The 18,693-nt window shown below is 40.5% G+C and overlaps 2 protein-coding genes across 5 annotated transcripts in view; one reads left to right on the forward strand and one right to left on the reverse strand.

Annotated features, from left to right (window-relative positions):
* The window catches only part of ush1gb (Usher syndrome 1Gb (autosomal recessive)), a 30,301-nt gene extending 20,501 nt beyond the window's left edge, over window positions 1–9,800 (reverse strand). For 2 of the 4 annotated variants that reach the window (XM_071206716.1, XM_071206715.1), the window contains exons 1-3: window positions 9,508–9,800; window positions 4,085–4,532; window positions 2,431–3,245 (exon numbers count right to left, since the gene is read on the reverse strand). In XM_071206716.1, coding sequence (XP_071062817.1) covers window positions 2,433–3,245; window positions 4,085–4,532; window positions 9,508–9,671 — 1,425 coding nt within the window. In that variant the 5' untranslated portion in view covers window positions 9,672–9,800 and the 3' untranslated portion in view covers window positions 2,431–2,432. Of the gene's footprint in view, window positions 1–1,431; window positions 1,629–2,430; window positions 3,246–4,084; window positions 4,533–9,507 lie in introns of those variants that run through there. The other 2 variants (XR_011644996.1, XM_034107865.2) reach the window with 2 other exon arrangements.
* Window positions 9,801–11,174: 1,374 nt separating this feature from the next.
* On the forward strand, window positions 11,175–15,654 carry LOC117464338 (proton channel OTOP3-like). The gene is made up of 7 exons (XM_034106706.1): window positions 11,175–11,547; window positions 11,658–11,794; window positions 12,620–12,678; window positions 12,778–12,932; window positions 13,649–14,331; window positions 14,604–14,768; window positions 15,484–15,654. The coding sequence occupies exons 1-7, from the start codon at window positions 11,175–11,177 to the stop codon at window positions 15,652–15,654; spliced, it is 1,743 nt and encodes a 580-aa protein (XP_033962597.1).
* The last annotated feature ends 3,039 nt before the right edge of the window (window positions 15,655–18,693 follow it).

Below are 18,693 nucleotides of genomic sequence, written 5' to 3' on the forward strand. Positions count from 1 at the left end.
ACTTCATCTTCAAGTCAAGGTAAGACCACCATTGTAATGAACATGGGATCTTACTAAGAAAGGACAATCCAATATTTAAATTGTGGGTAGGCCTATACTTTTGTTGAACGGTCTGTTTAAAATTAATTGAAGCATCAGATTAAAAAAGCTTTTGAAAATAACCGAATATTTCGATTAAGGTCAAAATATAATATTTGTAAATCTGACTCTGAAAGAGTCAGTGCCTCACCAGCCATGAACCTCACCGCACGTCACTGCTCTATGGTTATATCTCACATCACCTACTGCTTAACAACCCGGTCACATGCCTGTGTACAACCACTCTTAAACCACTGGAATCATTATACAAACACTTAACATAGTAGGTAAGAAATCAGTTCATTCTCATCATTGCAGCTAGACTACCAAAAGGAGGGAACACATGAGTCCTGTCTTAGCTACTCTACACTGGCTTCCTGTAACTTTTAGAATTGATTTTAAGGTGCTTCTCCTCGCATACAAAGCTCTAAATGGACAAGGACCCAGCTACATTGCTGACTCTCTAATAAACTACACACCCGCCAGAACACTGCGATCATCAGATGCAGGTCTATTAGGGCTCACCAGAAAGAGTCATAAGAAGATCGGTGATGCAGCCTTTGTAAACTACGCCCCAAAACTGTGGAACACGTTACCCAACAATATTAGGGAAGCCAATATGTTTTAAAATGATCTATCTCTTTACCAAAGCATTTTACTGACTTTACACTATTATACTGCACTATTTCTCTATGTTTTATTCCCCATGTTTGTATGTTTAATTATTTTATCCCACTTTATGCCTTGCTCTTGCTGCCTGTTTTACACTGCTTTTATGTCTTATTTCTTACTGATGTAAAGCACTTTGAACTGAAATCCCCTGTATGAAAGGTGCTATATTATTATTATTATTGCCAAATACGCGCAAAATACAACTTGTTGAGCTGGGAACATTTTATTAGATATTCAAATGCTTACCTCATGTACAAAATAATACACAGCCTTACCTCACCTGCGCTCAGACATTTTATCACCATACGCACAACTGTAACTATGTCAACAAGAGCTGCAACAAGGAGGAGGAGATTGCATTGTTCCATTAAGGAAGAGTTCATTCAGCCAATCTTCATTTTCTTTTACAGCTGCACAACAGTGGAGCTCAATCCCGGTAACGATTAGAGAACAAAACACCTGCACTTTATTCAAATCTAACTTAAAAACATGGCTAGTGGAAAATCAGCTCTCAACACTTGACACAATCTGCACTTTACAATGCTCTGTTTGTACACATGTGCTTTGACCTGATGCTATCTGTCTGCTTTGTGAATATGTCTTTTTGCTTTGTTTTGTTTTTATATATGCTTTTATCATAATATAAGCATATATGTTGAATGTTGATTTACTGATTGTATTTACCTGTCATTTGAAGTGAATTTTTTTTTTAGGATGACTTTCAACATCTGTCCAGGGACTGCAGATGAAAAATAGCCTGATGGCCAGTCGGTGCCTGCCGGTGAGCGTGGAAGTGTGGTCTGCCACAAGCGGGGGGCAGGAGCGGGGCTGTCAGCATCAGCTTGTAGATGGTATTTTAAACTCGATGCGCTCTGAAACTACGGGCCGGCCGAGGACAAAAAATACACATGCGTTAATCGCGTTCAAATAATTAGTGGCGTTAAAAAAAAACTATTAACGCGTTAACTTGACAGCCCTAGTATATATGTGATATTTTTCTAACATTCGCCATCTGCACAAGAGCATTAGTGTTTCTCAATGGTAAAATATGCTAAAGACTGAAAGCTAATGGAATCAGAATCTATAACCACATGTGCTTCTAGGTCAGGGTTGTACGGAGCCCTAGGGGACATGGAGAAGAAAAAAAAAAGTATTTAAAAATAATAATGTTCTCCTTTGCGTAATGATCTCGCAAAACATTATTATTATTTTTACGCAATACTTTTGCGAGATCTCGCAAAGAGGTTTTGCGAGATCTCGTAAAGGTTTTGCGAGATCTCGCAAAACATTTATCAATATATTATCAGGTGGAAACCACTAAAGTTTGTAAATGTTATCCATTACAGATCAAATAGCCACATGGGACTGTATGAATGTTTGGTAACAGATCTCTATGGGACACTGGATATATAACGTCTGCTCATTAGATCTAGCTTGGTAAGAATGGCAAAATGTCTTCCAGTTAACATGTTTCTTCCCATTGTTCTATTGCCCATAGTTCTAGCAAATAAATAAGTGATGCCTTTTAGATTTAGGGACAACATTAAGCCACCCACATCAATTCAAGTTTTACAATTCTTTGGTGTCTGTCATCCCCATTGCATGTTTTGTACACAGTATGCCTATGCATGTCAAACAAAGGCTGATTCTTTTTCAAACATCATGTATTATAACACTGACCTTCAGAGCTCAGTGTCTTCAATGGCCTCTGGTTCGTCTATGGTATCCAGGCGTCTCTTGCAGGCTTCCAGAAGTTTCTTCCTTGGGCCCAGAGGGATGTGAATACTGGTAATATCATGATCTGAACAAAGCAGCAGAGCCTCCAGGTCGATCTTCTCTCTCCTGAAGATCAGCATGAACTCACTGAGGCTTTGAGAGGCCAGGAAAGTGTCCAGAGGACTGCTCTCTAGCTCCATGTCCTCATCCATCCCAACGTCTGTCTCCTCCCATGGCAACTCCTGAAGGTTCCTTTCTTGCAGGCTCAAGGCACTGCCAATACTGTCCTCATCCAAGCTGGGCGAGCGTTGAGGCAGAGGTCCTCGTAGTCGAACATTAGGTGCCCGGCCCAATGGTTCACTTCCCACTACACTCCCTTCACCCCGTGTAAACATGGCTCCAGTCAAATAGTTCCTCCTGAACACCATGGTGCCAAGCCCAGGTCGGGTGAAGAGGGAGTCACGTCCGGAGTCTGCGCTGATCTCCGAATACGCGGTCTCGTGGAGGCCTGGCTCGCTCATGGCACGAGAGACTGTGTCGCCGTCGTCGTCATGGTCACGGGCGAACATGTCGCGGATGTTGAGGTGAGATCGCTCCTTGGGGTTGGCGTATGTGCCCTGTTTAAGGAACATGACATCATTGCCGAGCTGCAGACCAGACAGCGAGCGCACACTTTTCCTCCCGTCCTCGTAGATCTTGAAGGTTCCATCACCCTGCTTCTTCTTCTCTAGTTTCCTCTGTATCTTGGCCTTGCCCTTGGCTGTGGATTGCAGCGTGGCCTGAGAAGCAAGTATAGAAATTAAGAATTAAGAAACACTCATTTAGATCAAGAATGGATATACCCACAAACAATCACCGGTGTTGCAACTCAAACAACGACCAAGTCCTTAAAGCTGGGACCACTAGCACAACAGAGGATAACTTTCTTTGTCTTTCTAAAAGCTTGAAACATGATCCTGGACTTCTATGATTCATAACCAAGATAAATAAGATATTGCTGTACGAGACAAGCATCTTATTGTTTTAACTAAGATAAAGCAATACATTTATTAACATGAAACTTCGACAGCTAGGATGATATTAAGCAAAGACTTTACCACCATTGGACTTTATTTTGGAAAGAATGTGTACGGAAGTCAAGGGCAAGAATGTTGCCATGAATACATACTGTATATGATGTTCAAATAAAAGGATCATTTAGCAAGTCAAGAAAGTTCTTGTAAAACTGACCGAGTTTAAAGACTTTGAAAATATGTCATTGTAAAGATTACATAGCCAAAAGTTATAAATGTGTGCCTCATGTATTGTACGGGGTATTGCTAATTATTTGGCTTCCCGGCTGATAAAATGACCAGGAGTGGCTGGATAAAACACGCTAGGTAATATAACGTTACATTTGCAATGGTTTATACCTAAATGTACTAGCTCGTTTCTAGGTTATCTTGATTGTGCGAGTTAGATGCCATTCAATGAGCCGTCTTGCCACAATTCAACGGTACTGCATATTTTGTGACTTGCAGACACCATTTGGGATATGCATGGCATAAGGGATATGCATGGCATAAGGTTCCATCCACATCCACTTGTATGTTTATATATTCCATTGTAACACCACTACCTGCGAGTATGGCATGTTGGAGGTCACAGTGTTGAACTTGCGGCTCAGTGTGCTGCCGCTGTTGTAGCTAGAAAAGCTGATAGCATCCAGGTTGTCTAAAGCTGCTGACTCCTTCATGAACTTCCTCTCCATGTGTTCACGGTGCTTCCTCTGGAGCTTTGCACAGTCTTTGATTCGGTGCTCTGCTGCGCGAAACGCCCGGTCTTTGAGTTTGGTGACCAGCTTTGGGTTGAGTGTTATCTGCTTGGCAGTGATGGAGTCCAGGTAGCGAACGCAGTCCATGTGTCCCTTGGTGGCGGCCATGTCCAGCGGTGTGTGGTAGTCATTGTCCAGACACCACACGTTGGCACCGAAAGCCACCAGGAAGGACAGGCAGTTGTGGTGGCCGTTGGCAGCTGCCAGGTGGAGCGGGGTGTTGCCCCAGATGTCACACTTGTCCGGATCGCCTCTGGAAGACAAGACGCAACGTAGGATCTCAACATTCCTGGATTCACGTATACAGTATGATTTCTGTCTCAAGAACCAAGCACATTTTTCACAGGTTTAAGCGATTTTAATTTTAAAACACGCTATATGGTGACAGTACATGGACACCCCTATCCACGTGGCTACTTTGCAACCCTTTCTCCTATTAAATGAAGTTCCCATACAACTAAATGGGACTTCAGAGTAGGGACCAAGTGATATTCTTGTAAATGTAAACAAAAAAACAATAAAATTGCAAAAAATACTTGGGAAAGTTATGTTTGTTGTATTTCTTTAATTCACCGACATACATTAAAATAAGTCTCCTGGGAAAAGATCTCTTTTTGTTTGACCCACCCATCTCGACCTCCTCCATAAGCACTTCATTTTGTTTGGGTGAGAAAATACCTTTTCCCTTAAATTGTCAATGCAGCAAATTAGGAACAATTTAAGACCAGGCGGACTTTTGGTTTGGGGTTATTTGTAATATTACACAATACAAGAGTTAGGGGTGATGTCGAGCAAAGTCCAAGAACCAATCTATTATGTGGACATTTCCCGTAGATCTCACTTATTATACACCAAACAGATGTTTTTAGCAGCTGCAGACACCTCACTTGCTGATCGCCTTACAATACAGCTTGAACTTGAGGAAGTAAGATGACTCACATGACCTGCAACTCTGTCAGGTCATACAGTGACAATGACTCTACGTTTTACAGTCATTACTTGAAAGGCAGTGTTTTATTTGTTTTTTTTAATTTATTTATCCTTTATTTATCCAGGAATGTCCCATTGAGATACAAGATCTCTTCTTCCAGGGAGTCCTGACTGTAATAGTGACATCAGATCAATCCTGATCCATTTAACTTTTTTTGATTATTTTCTTCATTTTATTTAATTGTGAACTGAATATCTTTAGGTTTTGGCTTGTTGGTCAGACAAATAAGCAATCTGAAAATAATACACCTTTTTACTCACTTTTAGATTTAAAAGAAATATGATGATGATTTAAAATGTATATAAATAAAATATAGATTCAGTTATTAAAAAAACTTAATTTATAGCCTTGACATTTACAGTGCATCATCAGTATGTTTGTAACCCTTGTTTAATGACAAGGAAACAATAAAATGGCAACATAACCAAGATAAAGCACAATGCTGTGCAAGCAAGTAAAAACAGGCCAAAAACCAGAACACATGCTGGACTTTGACACACATGTAGCATGTTGAATTGTCCACAGTGTGCGGTACAGTGTGTGTGTTTGTTTTGAGTCTCTCCTCTTCCTGTTTGCTCTCCGCCCTTATGACCGGGCCGTGGCCTGATCAATAATTGAAACGCTGCAGGTTAAACATGACAGAGGTGACGATGCATTATTTATGCCACACACCAAGAGCCTTTTTCTGCAGACACCTAAAGGCACAGCTACCACACGCTGCAGAGTCACTACTTGTATCAGCTTGATCCTTGATTTCAGAGCCTTGGTAACGGCAGACCTGGCAAATTGTACAAATGCCCCATTTAATATTAGATTAAATATGATGTGGTTAATTGTAAAATGTTCCTGTTTTATATTTCCCCGTCAGCTGAAAGGGCGATGAAGCGGATCCAATTCCAATGGTCCAAGCAAGAAATCACACCAAACTATCTCACACGGTAACTGGAACCATCTGCAGCTCTGCCAGAGCCTCGGACTCGATGACACACCAACCTCAAACAACCACCTGTTTACTCTGAAACTTTAATACTGTTTGGTACCAACCGAAACGTATCCTCGTTCTCTGTGAAATGTTGCCCGGAAGTTCCCACTGACTACAGATCAGACTGCACGGGAAGATTCATCATTTTCAACCAGACCCAGAAAACATTTATTTTAAATTTATTTATTTTATTACATTTATTTTAAATTAGTCCGACTGGCCCCAACTTTGATTCAGACGGAACATGTTCTGCTGGAACCATAAGATAAGATGGACCCTCAGTTATCCCAATGGGGGAATCCAGGAGTTGAAAGCAGCAACAGAGTGAGAGTGAAAACAGGACAGTATAACATTATATAAGTAACTGTTAAAACGAGATATCACAACGAGGTAAAGCGTTGATCATTCGCGCCCTCCCCTCAGCCACCTCCTCCAGCTTGTTCAGCATTCCTTTTGTTGGTGTTTCCCCCCCAGCACGCCACGGCAAAGAAGAGCACACTGGATAAGAAGTCGTATGGACATACATGTTCCGCAGAGGATAAAGTGTATTTTGTTTGTGATAATCAGGTCACAATTTGAATGTGTCCAACGCTAGGAAACACATGTTGACATGATAACATGCTCAGGGGACCATGGAATACATGCAACACATCAGCATGTTGTTGTTGATGTACCTAGGAACAGCCTCATACAGTAGGGCTGCTAGCAGGACTGCATACTCTTAAACTGTGTTCCAAACCATATACTAATGTACTGTACTTAACTGCATTGATCACATGACTGTTTCTATCACTAGATGCAGAGGTGGGAGAGGTACTCAGATCTTATACTTGAGTAAAAGTAGAAGTACCAGAGTGTAGGAATACTCTGTCACAAGTAAAAGTCCTGCATTCAAATTGTTACTCAGGTAAAAGTACACAAGTATTAGCACCAGAATATACTTAAAGTACCACAAGTAAAAGTAGTCATTGTGCAGATTGGTCCATGTCAGAATAATATATATGATGTGTTTTATAATGATTGATCATGAAAGTGTTCTCAAAGCTGGTGAAGGAGCAGCTAGTCTGAATGGCTTTGTAGACTGCAGGGTAGCTGGTGGATTTACTCCAGGTGGAACTAAAGTCTGATTCAACACTTGATTAGATTTCACATCATTCATCCACATCTGTGAAGTAACTAAATGTATTCAATAAATGTAAGGGAGTAAAATTGTACTTAAGTACAGTACTTGAGTAAATGTACTGATGATGTCCACCAAGCTCACGCAGTGTACTCAGCAACACTTTGCTAATGTAGTATACCTCTAAGCATTTCTCACATACACAATAGTTTGCACACTATTGTAACGCACACATACACCTTCTGTCTTCCTATGGCCTACAATGAATAGTCGGTCATTATGCAATGTCATGCTCATAGTTTATTTAGGTCATTTGATTAAACACAACTTGTGTACCACGTTAGCAAAAATATTATCTGCAATAATTAATTTCTAAAAGTGCCTGACATTGTTTGAGTGATGGCTCCCACATGAACAAACTATGTTCTGCCATGTTGTTTCTATTTATTCACTGGTTTAAAGGTAATGCTTTATGCATTCACTTTCAATTACCATTGGATGTTTTTTTACACTTTGATGTTTGCTTATTAAGTCATGAATATTTAGGATACAAATACTAGTTTAAGTTGCTTTATTAATACATTTTGCATATGGCTGCTCAAGTAAACGGTTCATTGATATTTAGTAATACTAAGGGTCCAGGATCTGTTTCAGCTGATAGTGTGCTTAGTGGTACAGATGCAGTCCATTGGGGTGTGGGGCATCAGTTCTGATGCCTACAGAAAGTTCTTATGCACATTTGTTCTTGAACCAGATATTTTACTTGTTGAATCAGAATTGTTATTTTCCCTGTATTTTAGTTAGACAATGTTTCTTACATGACCAACATTTTGGCTACCTTCTTCTGTTGAAAAAATGGTTTCAGTTCTAATGTGTAAAACGAAGAAAATAAAAAAAGTACAATTTGAAAAGTTGATGAGAAAATACACATTTTCTTGCTCACAACCGCGACTGTTTTCCTCGTCTTCTGCTGTGAAGTGAACTGCAGCTCAGTTTACTATTCTGTCTCTGCTTGACTCTACACCACATGCTCCATGACCCGTAGAGAAACCGTCTCTATCCATCACTGTGACCTTTCCCTGTGTCTGTGTCCCTCCCAAGCATCAGACCCAACTGCCCTCCACTTTACTGCTCGCCTTATAAACCTGCCACCAGCAGCATGACATACTGCACTGTGCCCTGCTGTGAAATGTCACACTGCTTCCTCTCCTACACCTTGAACAACAGCCTTTTATCATTATCTCAGTTTTCTCTCACAATATGCAGCAATGCTGTAAGAACGCAGATCCTATCCACCATGGCATGTGATGTGTTAGATGTAGTGTGTTATACCTGCACCTGAACTGGGCCCAGGTCATGGATTAGCCACACATGTGACATTCAAATAAAGTAATCATGCTTCAGTCTTTCTGCTGCTATAGAGTGTGTTTTATGTTTGAGCTGCAAGTGACCTTTCCTTTGTAATCAGGCAGTTAAAATGTATAGCACTGCATCTCCAGCGACCCTGATTACATTAGCAATGGGGGTGGGTTATAAGATGTGTATATTCATGCGAATATAAGCACACAGCGCTGAGGTCAACAATATACAATTTGTTAATATTTATTCGTGTGAAGCTTGAGGATCAAGGATTGGACATTTTATAATAACAAACAGCAAAGTGGGGGCATTAGTCTCTTCTTTCTAAATGTTACATTTTTACATCCTTTTTGTTAATAGAACATTCCACAATACTTGATTATAGTTGGTCCCATTCAAGCCCAAAGAGTTACATTATTACATATGTGCACATCTTTCGTATTCAATATATAAATACATGTAAACTCACAATTTAGTTTAATGTCATCAGATTTGTCCTTATGCACGAGTAGAGAACAGTTCTACCATAGAAATGTAAAATATAGTTCAATATGTAAAGGTTTTTTCCTAGAGCACGTGAAGTAAATAGAAACAAATCCACTTATTTACATACAGAAAATAGCGTCAAAATAATATAATAAAAGGTAAACAATAACTGTTGGTCATGTAAACAGACACGTTACAATATTTTCCCTCTCGGACATTTCTGCTGAAATGAGCAAACAGGTGTTAGTGGATGAACTATCTCTCTGGTGAGGGAGGATGCTCGGACTCACCCTCTCCCCACGATGAGCCGCAGGGCCTCCAGGTTGCCGTGGTACGCGGCCCACAGGGTCGGTGTCATCCCATCCTCATCCGGGGCGTTCAGCTCCTTCCGTGTGGCCTCCTTCAGCACGTCCAGGTAGCCGTCCCGGGCCGCCCGGTGGTACCGGTCGTTCATGGCGGCGCCTCTGCTTCGGCAGCCGCCTGGCTCACTCTGGGTTCGGTTCCATGGAGGTTCCGGAAGGTGTGCCTTGTTAGTAAGGCAACTTTTAAAGTCCGGTAGCGGCGTGTGAGCAGCGGTCCGACGGCCCGGAGAGGCACGGAGCTGGCTGACAGCCTAGTTGCTAGGAGACGAACACGAGGCGTGCTGGTTGTCAGCAGGGGCGGAGCTATAAAGAAAATACCCGCCCCTTTTAAAAACGGAATGGCATATGTTTTTTTGGTTCTATTCATTTTATTTTAGTTTCTTTGTAATTCCCTCGTTCTCTCACACGAGGAAAGCACGTTGTGGCAGTAACAATTGCACTGAAAATATCAATATTAAATATAAAATGTGGTTAGTAAAACTTACATCTGCATTTTCTTATTAACTAATGATGGTGTTAAGGAATCATGCAAAATAGATTTTTTTTAATTTAGAACAATAACCCAAGTATATCCTTAAAATGTTTGCAATTTTGAAATCCCTAAAGTCAAATAAAGTATACTTTAAATATAGAAGTAGCTGTATTTTGCAACCCAATATCAGACTTGTGGATATATTTGTCCTACTGTTCCAGGCATGCTTTCCATTAGTTTCTGTGTGTTTGTAAAACCATTTAGCAGATAGTGAAGTTATTATCTATAACATTTTTAAATTATGCATTTATCTAGTTTGAATGCATATTGATTACAAATGTAGCCCCTGTAATCTTTACCACAAATAATGCAGACTGTGTGGTCTGATGACTTTTAAAACTCAAGCTAGTTCAAATTTCTACTGACGTGTGTTCCCCTACAATTGCATTTCCATATCAAACGCAACATGTTTACAAAAGACAAGGCGTGATGTAAAGCAGGCCTACACTCCATGCAAAACCACCTGCATGAACATTTGAACGTGATGCTGAAAGTAAATCCAGCCGTTTCAGCAGGTTATCAGCTGTGAACTATTAGCTGCTACTTGAAGTGATAAGAGTGAGGTTTCATGTATTAGTCAGTTCCTGGTGTAGAGTGAACACAAGCAGTGGCATTACCTGGCAGAGAGCCCGGCTGATAAACCCTTTCAAAGTAAAATAACCTCACTGACCAAAAGAAACACTGCCCAAAAAAATTGTTCCTCAGGAATTTAAACAGTGTGAGTAATTCATATACAAATGATCCTTTTAAGGGTTTGTGTTTGAGTCTTTTAAACAAACAAAAGCTGAGATAAGATTCTGCTCAGTTTCTTTGGGACCAGGAAGCAACTTCAAGTAAAACTAAGGTCATAAAAAGTAAACACTACACCTGTGAAAGGTGTGTTATAAATGTTGTGAACACACCTACACTGGTGTGGGAGGCGGATTGCAACACCCTTCAGCTGCAAGCCTTCACATGTCGAACTGCAGGAAAGTAAAAAGAGAAAGTCCTTGGAACTGAATGGAAAGCAGAAAAAGAAGAAGGAAGGTGAAAGGAACTAAGGATTGTATCTTGAAGTAAAATCATGAATGATAACGGCTTAACAGAGCTGGATTCCTCCTGGGGGAAAGCTGGAAATCTCCAAAATGATGAACCAGTGAAGAACTCAGAACTTCAGATCCAGGAGCCGGAGCAGGACCCGGTTCTGGCGTGGGTCCCCAGCGGGAGGCGTCTGATCTCAGGTCTGCTGGGTCTGAATGTGATGCTGCTGGGGGCCGCCCTGGTGGCCGGGCAGGCCTTCAACCCCGAGGGCCTGAAGCACCAGGAGCCCCAGGTGTTCATGCTGCTGCTGATGGGGGCCAGCATTCTGTGGATGCTGTGGTACCTGCTGTGGGCCAGTAAGCAGCCTGGCATCTGCCCACACAAGGACCACCACGCCGGGGGAATCACTGTCACCGGTAGGCTCCTGTACCATTTTGACAGAATACTAGATTATATTAGTTTGAATCCTGTAAATATATAAATATGTATAAATAAATAAATATGTCTTTCTCTCTCTGTGCTCCAGTGGTGCTCATGCTGTTCGCTGCATTCAGTCTGCTGCTGTATATCTTCAGGGTTGGTTATTTGATCAGCATGAGGGAGTGTAAGCCCGCTGCTAAAGTGCTCTCTCCATTCATCGAGGCTCCCTTCCTCGCGCTGCAGGTACGGATTGTATACTGTGGGAAAGAGAACATCAGCTGGTTCACATTGGACAGGGGCTACAATGATTGTGGAAGAAAGGAACATGGTCATTGTGATGTAACAGCTATTAATATGAATATTCTAATCTATTATAAAAAGAAATAAATGGACAAAGCATGCCATAAGTATAGAAGGTGACCTTTTTCACTAGGCCAAATGGAGGACTGTGTTATTATTTAAACAGCCCTTGGGAAAAAATGCTAAATGTACATTTATTATTATGGATTTATCTTGATTGAAACAACAAAAAGACAAAAAGTGCAAATGTTGAATTGTAATAAGCATGCGTACGAATAGAGCTTCAAACATCCCTTATAATAATCTTTGAATTGCTTTAAAAACTGCTTAGTCTTTGATTTCACCCCACAAGTAAAGTAACATAAAACAATATAAACTCATAGGTCTACTTGCCAACTTTGTCGAGAGATTTCAACTGCAGTCGAGTGTTCATCAGCCAGTGAAATTGGTTTGGTCATCAAATATTTGTGTGAAAGATCAAGGGACAGATAGCTTGAATAAACATTCCATTTTCAAAAAATGTGGTTTATAATGTGACAGCTCTAAAACGATAAGAATGTTCTATACGTTTAAGGTAAATAGAATCTAGTTCTCTACTGCGCACCAAACATCCAAAACGGAACCAAACTTTGATTCCAACATGTCTTGGCTCATGTATGTGTCCTCTATCACTTTTTTTCTGTAGCATGACAATGTTATTTTAAAAAAGTACTTAGTAAATGTATAGTGCTTTATTGTATAACTGGTTATACTGGTTTTATTTTGCAGACATATTTACTGTGGGCTCACTCCAAAGACTGCATTCACAGACATAAGATCATCACCAGGTGCATCACTATGTATATTTTCCACATGTTTAATATTCACGGGAATGTTATTGTTGCATTTGTGTTTTTAACCTTCTTATTTGCCTGTATGTGCTGCAGGTCGGGGCTGATGGTCATCCTCTCCGCTGACCTGGTGCTGTGGCTCAACGCCGTGACGGAGGACACCATCCACGAGGAGATCGAGTTAGAGAAAGAAGACCGGCTGGACTTCAGCAACATAAACTCATCTGAAGCAGACAGCTCTGATTTAGCAGGTAGGCTACTTAAACGTCTAAGGTGGAATCATGCCCCTCCCCCTTAATCAAACACAATTACTTACTTTGAGAAGTAAGTACATTTATTCAAGTTTTGCAATTTTGAGGCACTTGCACTGTTGATTAATATTAGTATCCGTTTTTTTCCTCATACTACATTTTACTTCTACCCTACTGCATCTCAAATGGAAATATTGTACTTTTTACCAAACTGTGTTTATCTGAAAGCTTTATAAAATTACATTTGTTTGCACAAAATACATGAAAATGTGCTATTCCAGCTGACATGATTATAAGATAAGCTGACAATGAATTGCTAACTATTTATCATTTAAGATATTTATTTATTTATTAATGTAAAAAACATTTCATGGTTCCAGCTCCACAAGAAGATGCACTGATTTTCTTTTAACATTGATAATAAGTGTAATATACTAGTAATCATTTTTAGATTTGGGATTTCTTACTTTTTTCACAAAGCAACCACTCAATCGATACAAAACTGGCATAATATATATAACAGTCACAGAGGAAATTATAAATACTTATTTTCATTTGACTGAATACACTTACTTGCGTTACACTTTCAATGCAGAATTGTAACTTACTAACAGGGTAGTTTTCTGTATAATAAGTAAATGACTTGAATGTGTCCTCTACCACTGCTCGTACTATGTCTATACTTTGTTTTAAACATTCCTCCATGCCTGCTTCAGGACTTGCCAATTCCACCTGGTGCCAGTGCAGTGCGAGTGCAGGCTGCCTGATCTTCAGGAAAGGCTTCGAGATCCTCTACCCCTTCAACATGGAGTTCTACCTGATGGCAGGCTGCTTGATCTACGTCATGTGGAAGAACGTGGGCCGCAGGGTGAGTCCGGGCCCCCACCACGAGTCTCAGAAGCTCACCTTCCAAGTTGTCTACCAAGGGGGGGTCATATACGGGCTGGTGTTGGGGGCCCTGGTGCTCGCCGCTGGGGTGGCCGTCTTCATTCTCTACCAGGTCTGGGTGGGGCAGCAGCAGCTCCGCCTCACCGCCTTCCACATATTTTACGGGTACCACCTGGCCGTGATGCCCGCCATGTCTCTGTGTTCCCTGGGCGGGATGCTGGTCTACAGGCTGGAGAGGAGGGCCAACGAGGGGGGGCACAACCCCACCCGCAGCCTGGATGTTCTGCTCCTGGTGGCAGCTTCTCTGGGTCAGCTCGCCCTGTCCTACTTCTCCCTGGTGGCGGCGCTGGCTGTGGGGACCCACAGGCCCCTCGGGGACCTGGACCTGTCCTACTCACTCCTCAGCCTGCTGGAGCTCATCCTCCAGAACATCTTCATCATCGAAGGCCTGCACAGGCACCCCAACCTCTTCGCCAAGAGGAAGGAGAAGCAGCGGAGCAGCATCTTCAAGGTACCTGCTTTTAGTTAAATACACATTTTAAGTCTTATTTATGTAAACATTTCATATTTCTTTCATCAAGCTTTTGCTAAATAGCTTATTTACAAGAAATGATAACACCATTTTTACAGATCTTTCAAGTAAATCAACTTTTTGACGGCAAAATGATTTCTGTTTCAGTCAAATTAGATATTTTGTATACTCCCTGCATTTAATGTTTTGTATACTGGAACTGGAAGTCAGTCATTTCAAAGGTTTTGTTTCAACATTAAACTCTGCCACAGCCTAAGAAAAAGGTTGCTGCTCAAACACCAGAAGAGAGGAAGACAGATGTTTCGCTGCTGGAGGGGAACACGTCAGCTGCTGCTGAAGAGCATGCTGGGGAAAAAACCTGGACCAAAAGAGCCATACGAGAAATCTGTGCTTTCCTCATCCTTTCTAATGTTATGGTGAGTGTCTGTTGTCTGATTTATTAGAATCTTTATTTATTTCTGATTATTTTTGACTTTTTTAATGATTGAGCATACATCTTGTGAGGTTGTGATTTTGTTTTGTATTTGTTGCTGTCAGTCAGTACCCTTTAATAAGTCTTATGGGGTAGGGGTGTAGCGGAAGTACAGGCTGTAAAACCAAAAATAATCCCCTAACACTTCACATACAAATGATATTTTAGTTGTTTTTATTGAAAATGATTACACTCCGATATAATATTAGGCAGTAATACTTTAGGTCTGATGTTGGTAAAATACTTAAGTCAGTAAAAGTGAATATAATGTATAATATTTTTCTAGCAGTTGTAGGAAGGGATACTTTTTTTTTATTAATACTTAATGCATCTTAACTCGTGTTAATCATCATTGACATTTCCTAGACTTTGAAACAGAAAAACAATTCTCCCTGGCTATTTACATTCCATTTCAGTGTTTTAAAATAAATACAAAAAATCTGTATTTTGCTTTAAGAAGTGAAGTTCGTTAACATTTTAACTCAATGAAAGTGGAAAATAATATTTATAAAGTTTTTGTGGCAGTTTTTTATAACTTGTTTCTCCTCTATGGACACCTAAACATCTCTCCTAAAGCAAGGCATACGTATTACACATAAATAAAAGTTTCTTTGTTATTTCTGCTGTATAAAGTTAATATACGTTCCCTATTGTTGCAGCTGTGGGTGATCCCTGCGTTTGGAGTCCACCCCCAGTTTGAGAACGGCCTGGGGAAACAGTTTTTCGGCTTCTCCGTGTGGTTTACTCTGGTGAACCTGGGTCAGCCGCTCAGTGTTTTCTACAGGATGCACTCAGTGGGGGCTCTGATGGAGCTGCTCATCTCTGCCTGACCTGCAGCAGAGGCATAACTCTGACCACATGACTGTTATAGCAGGAAATATACAAAGGTTTAGTGGAAAAACAACATGATACTCACTTATAAATGAGTTGGTTTATGTATGAAATGGAAGTTTGAGGATTTTTTTTAGGCTGTTTTTAATGTTTTTTCCCTTTAGTTCCAATAGTCAATCAATCAATCAATCAATGTTTATTTATATAGCCCAATATCACAAATGTTACATTTGTCTCAGTGGTCTTCACAGTGTGTACAGAATATCAGTATGACAATACGACACCCTCTGTCCTTAGACCCTCACATCGTACAAGGAAAAACTTCCGGAGAAAACCCACAGTTTAAAGGGAAAAATGGGAGAAACCTCAGGGAGAGCAACAGAGGAGGGATCCCTCTCCCAGGACGGACAGACGTGCAATAGATGCCGTGTATAAATTGAAAAGATAATATATTTGCAAAATAGGTAGTCCAAATGTTTGGAAATGCATGTGTGTATAATAGGAAGATGAATCCACGAGGATATCCATCCAGGACCGATGATCCAGGACCACAGCCACGACTCGCGATCCAGGGCTCGCGATCCAGGACACAGGACCGCAGGATCATCCATGACTCCGGATCCCGGCGTATATAGACACCAAAAAGAAATACATTTGGGGAAGCTGGGTTAATCGGAACATGAGAGTACACAGGTATAGACAGAGAGAAGGAAGAAGTAAGATGTCCCCCGACAAACTAAGCCTATATCAGCAAAACTAGGGGCTGAATCTAATCAGCCCTAACTATAAGCTTTATCAAAAAGGAAGGTCTTAAGCGCACTCTTAAAAACGGATAGGGTGTCTGCCGCCCGAACACAAACTGGAAGCTGATTCCACAAATGTGGAGCCATTGTACTTTTAGAGATTCTAGGAACAACCAACAACCCTGCATTCTTGGAACGCAATGCCCTAGTAGGACAGTAGGGTATAATGAGTTCTTTAAGGTAAGATGGCGCCTGCCCATTAAGGGTTTTGTAGGCGAGAAGAAGAATTTTAAATTCTATCCTGTGTTCTATAGGGAGCCAGTGTAAGGCAGCCAGAACAGGAGTAATGTGGTCCCTTTTCCTAACTCTGGTTAGTACACGAGCCGCAGCATTTTGAATCAGCTGAAGCGACTTGACTGACTTGTTGGTACACCCTGATAATAAGGAGTTACAATAATCCAGCCTTGAAGTAACAAATGCATGGACTAGTTTCTCTGCATCGTTTTGAGGCAAGATATGCCTGATTTTTGCAATGTTACGTAGATGGAAGTAGGCAGTCCTTGAAATTGATTTTATGTGGGCGTTAAAGGATAAATCCTGATCAAATATAACACCAAGATTCCTTACAGTCTCACTGGAGGCCAAATTAATGCCATCCATAGTTAGTATATCTTTAGATAATTTGTTTCGTAGATTCCTCGGGCCAAGTACAATAACTTCAGTTTTGGTCGTGTTTAACATCAAAAAGTGTAAGGTCATCCACGTTTTTAAGTCCTTAAGGCAGTCTTGAATTTTATTTGGATGATTAATTTCATCAGGCTTGATTGCTAAATATAGTTGAGAATCATCCGCATAACAATGAAAGTTTACAGAATGATTCCTTATAATATTGCCTAACGGAAGCATATATAATGTGAACAAAATAGGTCCGAGCACTGAACCCTGTGGCACTCCATGGCTAACTTTGGTTTGCGTGGAAGATTCATCGTTGACACGTACAAACAGAGCGTTCAGATAGACCTAAACCAGCCTAAAGCAGTTCCCTGTATGCCAACTAAGTGCTCTAGTCTTTGCAATATGATATCATGGTCGATAGTATCAAATGCAGCACTGAGATCGAGCAAAACAAGAATAGAGACAAGTCCCTTGTCTGAGGCTATTAGAATATCATTTGTGACTTTAACCAGACCTGTCTCTGTGCTATGATGTGTTCTAAAGCCAGACTGAAAATCTTGAGAGTAATATGCCAAATTAAACGAGATTCTTCAAGTTTAGTGGAACGCCATATCCTTTCAAGTTGTCTCGACTTTTGCTTTATTTTGCGGGTTTTGGCATTATGCCATGGAGCTAATCTATGTTGTTTTATTTTCTTATTTTTCAAAGGAGCAACAGAGTCTAATTTTATTCGCAGCGCATCTATAGCACTATCAACAACATGATCAATTTGGGGTGGTGTACATTTTGTATAAGTTTCCTCCCTTACATGCAGACATGCCATCGAGTTAAGTATTGGTGGAATCTCTTCCTTAAATTTGGCTATAGCACTAACAGATAGGTTTCTGCTGCAAGAGCTTTTGACTAATGCTTTGTAGTCTAGTAACAGTACTTCAAAAGTTACTAAGAAATGGTCGGATAAAGCAGGATTATGCGGTTCGACTAATAGTTGCTCAATTTCAATACCATAAGTCAGAACAAGGTCGAGAGTGTGATTATAGCAGTGGGTTGGTTTATTTACACTCTGACAGAAACCAACAGAATCTAATATAGAGTTAAATGCAACAGTAAGGCTATTTTTATCATCGTCAACATAAATATTAAATTCACCTACGATAATTACTTTATCTGTTTTAAGAACCAAAGTTGATAAAAACTCAGAGAATTCTGATAAGAATTCTGAATTAGGACCTGGTGCACGATACACTGTAACAAATAAGATTGGCTGCAAAGTTTTCCAGGTCGGATGCGTAAGACTAAAAACGAGGCTTTCAAAGGAGGTATAATTTAATTTTGGTTTAGTATTGATAAGTAAACTTGAGTCAAAGATTGCTGCAACTCCACCTCCTCGGCCCGTGCCTCGAGCAATATGAGTGTTGACATGGCTGGGTGGAGTGGCCTCATTTATGCTGACATATTCTTCATGTCTCAACCAAGTTTCAGTGAGACAGCATATATCAATATTATAATCTGATATTAAATCATTTACCAATATTTCTTTAGATGCTAGAGATCTTATATTTAAGAGACCACATTTAATATTCCTGTTTTGTTGCACTGTAGTAGTTGTTACATTTACTT

Source organism: Pseudochaenichthys georgianus, chromosome 19 (assembly GCF_902827115.2).
Source record: "Pseudochaenichthys georgianus chromosome 19, fPseGeo1.2, whole genome shotgun sequence".
Classification (NCBI taxonomy): Eukaryota; Metazoa; Chordata; class Actinopteri; order Perciformes; family Channichthyidae; genus Pseudochaenichthys; species Pseudochaenichthys georgianus.

What these genes read in the sequence shown, in the direction of transcription:
- LOC117464338 (XM_034106706.1), top strand. Translation starts at nt 11,175, where the DNA reads ATGAATGATAACGGCTTAACAGAGCTGGATTCCTCCTGGGGGAAAGCT. An exon ending in CGGGGGAATCACTGTCACCG is followed by an intron (nt 11,548 to 11,657) that starts GTAGGCTCCTGT and finishes TCTGTGCTCCAG; the next exon opens with TGGTGCTCATGCTGTTCGCT. An exon ending in AGACATAAGATCATCACCAG is followed by an intron (nt 12,679 to 12,777) that starts GTGCATCACTAT and finishes TATGTGCTGCAG; the next exon opens with GTCGGGGCTGATGGTCATCC.